At 34.7% G+C, this 4,634-nt stretch overlaps 1 protein-coding gene across 3 annotated transcripts; it reads right to left on the bottom strand.

Annotated features, from left to right (window-relative positions):
* Nucleotides 1-871: 871 nt before the first annotated feature.
* On the bottom strand, nt 872-4,125 carry LOC149174760 (uncharacterized). 3 transcript variants are annotated; one of them, XM_089422682.1, is made up of 3 exons: nt 3,780-4,125; nt 1,409-1,656; nt 872-1,108 (listed from the first exon to the last, which is right to left on the bottom strand). In XM_089422682.1, exons 1-2 carry the CDS (start codon nt 4,009-4,011, stop codon nt 1,424-1,426), a joined length of 465 nt encoding a protein of 154 aa, XP_089278808.1. In that variant the 5' UTR covers nt 4,012-4,125; the 3' UTR covers nt 872-1,108; nt 1,409-1,423. The 3 variants fall into 3 exon arrangements, with proteins under 3 accessions (XP_089278808.1, XP_089278809.1, XP_089278810.1); XM_089422683.1 differs by having other exon boundaries at nt 1,409-1,653; XM_089422684.1 differs by having other exon boundaries at nt 1,409-1,608.
* Between the last annotated feature and the right edge of the window lie 509 nt (nt 4,126-4,634).

The following is a 4,634-nucleotide window of genomic DNA, read 5'->3' as shown; positions in this document are numbered from 1 at the left end:
CATAATTTTTTAACTGTCAAGCCTAATTCTTCTAATTTTTTGCTCTTTTGCAATCAATTTTGCTTGAAATCCAATAGCAATTTGTTGGAATTACAAGTTATAGTATATATAGATTGAGCACCCCAAAGGGTTTTTCAAGGTACTAAATCCATTTATGCATTCAAAAATGCATTTAAGTAACCAAAAAATCACAATCTTGCCAAAAATTGCATCACTAGACCCTGATGAAAGAAACCAAAATATAAACAATTAAACTATGCATTTTTAAACAACAGTGAAATGAAAATAGTATATAAAAATCAACTAACAATATGGAAAAGAATACTTTTGTGTGATCACAGTGACAAATATGGTACAAATGACAAGTTCAATATCTCAAACTATCTTTGATACCAATGGAGCATAAAAGTCCATGATAAATTTCCTCCATGATATAAAGACAAAAATATAATAATATATAAATGTTGAATGAATAAATTAATAATGATGACATTTATTGTGAATGACCCTCATGCATATTATTTAGGAAGATATTTTTAATTATTATTATTATTTATTATATTTATTTAATTATTATTATTATTATTATTATTATTATTTATTAGGTTTATTTAGTTGATATTTATAGAAAAAATTATGAAAGAAGAATTTAATATACAAATATAATCTCAAAAATGTTATATAAAGAAATACTAAATTTAGAATATATACATATATATGTATATGGATTTTCACATATCCACATTAGCATAGGTTGCCATTAGGGATGATCGCTTTATATATCTTTATCTTTAGTGGTTCATCTTTGATTTTGGAATGATGAGATAAATTATGTGAAAATAATTAACATTGACTCTTTAGTACCATACACTATCAATTGTTTATGTTATATAGCATGGTTGTTCTACCATCAAGACATGATTGTGTGATGCTTTTCTAGAGCTCTAACCTAATATCTAACATCTTTAGCAAATTCCAATCCGACTCATCCACCAGTCCTAAAGATTCCTCTTATTTCCTCCATATATGGATGCTTACGCTCTCCCATCTCACTATTGCTAATGTGTTGTTCTCCTGATATCCATTTAGCCAGCCTTTCATTAAACAGCTACACAATGCGAAAATCGATGTCAATTACCCGGTATAAACAGAATTCAATCATTTTATAATATTAACCCATTGCTCTACTTTGCATAGTTGGTAAATCGACCTGTTAAGCTTACTTTGAGGGCGTTTGTCCTCTAATTCATTTTCCTTAGACACAATCATTACTAGATCATGTAATATCTGGACATGCATAACCACATTGTTATGGCTTCATACTACAATTATCAGCAGTACCCCAGAGTGCAGAATTGAACAACAGTAACATATAGGGCAATCTTTGTAAAATGAAAAGTATAATTACCAATCAGTAGTGCATTCATCCGTAATGAGTCAGCTTCTTTGTGAAAACATAGTCAATGTTATCATTATACTGATCAAGCTTGTTTATCTTCTCTATGCATGCCTTCATCCTTTCTAAAAGAGCAGGCATGGATGCAGCATTGGCAGCAATCCTAGACTTGAGCAGCACTATCTGCATTGTCGTATCCCGTTCTTCTTCTTCTTCTGTCAACAATTTGGATATCCCTAGTCTCTTTTGCAAACTCTCTTCTGCCATAACAGAACTAAGTTAAAATGAAAGTTTTTCACCTAAGTTGCACGAAACGGGGAAACGCAGAAGCGAAACGAAACAGGGAAGCGAAACGAAACGCGACCTCCCCAAATTTTGGAAACGGGGAAACGCGAATATATATAATAATATATATATATATATTAAAAATATTTAAAAATTATTATTATATATATGTGCAATCATAAAGCATGAATGATACATTTACTTACATAAACATTTAAACATTAAGATTAAATTTACATCACATTTACTACCTGGAAACCCTAAAAAAAAATTAAAAACAAATTAAAAAAAAAAAAAAAAAAAAAACACACAGTGTTTTTTTTGGGGAAACGTGGCACGTACGGCCTGGAAACGCGTTTCTGGCCGTACGGCCAAGTTTCCGTTTTGGGAAACGTGGCCGTACGGCTGGAAACGCGTTTCCAGGCCGTACGGTACGCGGAAACGCGTTTCCGTTTCGTTTCCGTACGGAAACGGACCCTGTACCTGCGTTTCCTGCAACTTAGTTTTTCACTCTTGAAATATAACCAAAGATACAGATCACAGGTTCGGATCGCCTTAAACACTATCACAAAAGGAGCCCATTGTTATAGTGGAAAAGCAATCACACTGTGACAAAAGAAGCGAAGGTAAAAAGTGGATAGACCCACAAAGGCTTCTCTGACCAAACGACATTGTTAGACAAAATGTAATAACTAAGTTGCAAAGTTCATCACTAGAACCAACATTGATAACCAGGATAAGAAACCCACAACAAAGTTTCACTGGAAGCATAACCACATAGGCTAACTAGGAGGGTATCAAATCAGGCATGGGAACATCCAGAAACACGCATTTCAGCCTCAATCTTAGAGAAGCGAAAGTTCCAGCAAAGATCTTAGCGGCCCTCATAGAAATTTCATCTGCCGACTCTAGAAAAGGCACCAGAAAGTTGGAGGCAATCCCGAGAGAGGACTGTGAGAAGTGATGCCAAAAAAAGCACTGAACACCATCGAGAATGACTTTCAGTTGATGGTTTCATTCAATTCAATATTTCCAAACACTCCTAATTTTATCTTATGGATCTTATAAAAGCCCACAAATCACCTAGTACCTTGAATAAATTTGGAGACTACTGTTTTGTTTGGTTATACTAGAAATATTTTGCATGCTTATTTTGTCTACAATCCAGTTGAGGCAACAAGAAAAGCATGCCTTTTTTGCATTATGTACAGCTGCCTTATGCTCTGCTCCCCTGTTCTACACCAGAAACAGGGTACATTTATTTGTAAGTGATATGTACTACATTTGTTATAAACTGAAAAAAATTATTGCTTAAGAAAGAAAGCACATCCATTGACACCAAATAAATGTATATCAATAGTAGCGCAGGAATCTATAGATTACACATGAGGAAACAAATTGTTCTCTTCTATATGAATGCTCCAGTCTGGCATATTGGTTAAGGACCCTATTTACAGGTAGGCGGTCTTGAATTGAGTCTTGAGTTATTTTCTCATCCCTTGATTCCAATTTTTCCAACTCTCTCTCTCTATATATGGGTAGAGTATGTATTATTCAACATCAATGAACCTTTTAGGTGATTTGGGGCATGTCCAGGTTACATGGATGAAACCCTGAGGGGAAGAAATAAAACGACTAACATTTCATAGGGCGACAATGCAAACCTCCCCAGTCAGGACAGTGAGAACGCGGATTCCTTTCTTATAAGAAGGAAGTTATGTTTTAGCCATGAGCTTTAGCAGCTCAAAATCCACCATACCCGAATCGCAACTGTGTATACACAGGCAGTTCATGACAAAATTTCAATTGTTTCCTATTAATTTTCCAGCGACTATCAGGGTTTAGGGTTTACAGTCCGTCCAGTTTGACCCACATAAGTTGCAAATGCTAATAAATTAAGCTCATACCTGGATCAAAAGCATGCATCCTAGAAGAGATGAATTTTTCACTCTTGGAATTCATCTAAGAATCCAGCACATAATGGGTTTAACACAGCCCTAGACCAGAAAGGAACGCGTTAATAGCCAGTCAATGTAAGGTTTGTAAAGGATTTCTCGAACACCGTTAAAATTAACTTGGGATTAAGAAAGGTGCATACCTGGAAAAGTGGATTTATCCTCTGATTGAAATTGGGCAGAAGAAACTTGTGGGTCTAAAATTGCAGGCCTCGTGGAAACCAATAAAGCCTCCAGTTTATCCATGAACAAGGAGGGCCTTGTCTTCCTAAGTTTAAATAATCTGTCAGCCAATTCCTCCACTTCTGCCTCCAATTTCTCAAGTTCAGCATCTCCGCGGTCATCGGTAAGTACTTGGTCTTTCGAGGCTGCCATTAACAACACCGTTTTTTAGCTGTCACAATACGTTTAGTCGAGATTCGATTCGATATATACGAATCTGTAAAGCAGATGGAGAAACCGCAACATCTGGCACCATCCACGAATGAAATCAAACGATGCGTGTTTACAAACCATTTTCCTTATATTTGTATAAACAAGCTTTCTTATTTCGAATGCAACGGTCATATTGAAAAATAAATAATAATATTTTAATTTTAAGCTTATCGTTGAATAAAATTTGAGAGTGCAGAGTTTCACAATTCGAATCCATGAATCCATATATCAATAGTGACGATGTTTTCCTTTTAAAGGTTTGATATGCGGGATTAGGCAGAGAGGTTTGAACAATGATCTATGACAACAAGTGACTTAACAATCTGTCAATCCAAAGTTCTCTAAAATACATATGAGATAGTTTTATGTATATATATGAGATTGTGTTTTTCTGTAAAATACATATGAGATAGTTTTATATATGAGATTTATTTTGACGATGTTTTCCTTTTAAAGGTTTGATATGCGGGATTAGGCAGAGAGGTTTGAACAATGATCTATGACAACAAGTGACTTAACAATCTGTCAATCCAAAGTTCTCTAAAATACATATGAGATAGTTT

The sequence above is a fragment of the Pinus tabuliformis genome, chromosome 4_1, assembly GCF_031772625.1.
Source record: "Pinus tabuliformis cultivar Carrire ecotype Pingquan chromosome 4_1, CPIR1, whole genome shotgun sequence".
Taxonomy (NCBI): Eukaryota; Viridiplantae; Streptophyta; class Pinopsida; order Pinales; family Pinaceae; genus Pinus; species Pinus tabuliformis.
Note: the sequence above shows the minus strand (reverse complement) of the source record. Positions and strands in the feature narration are given on the sequence as shown.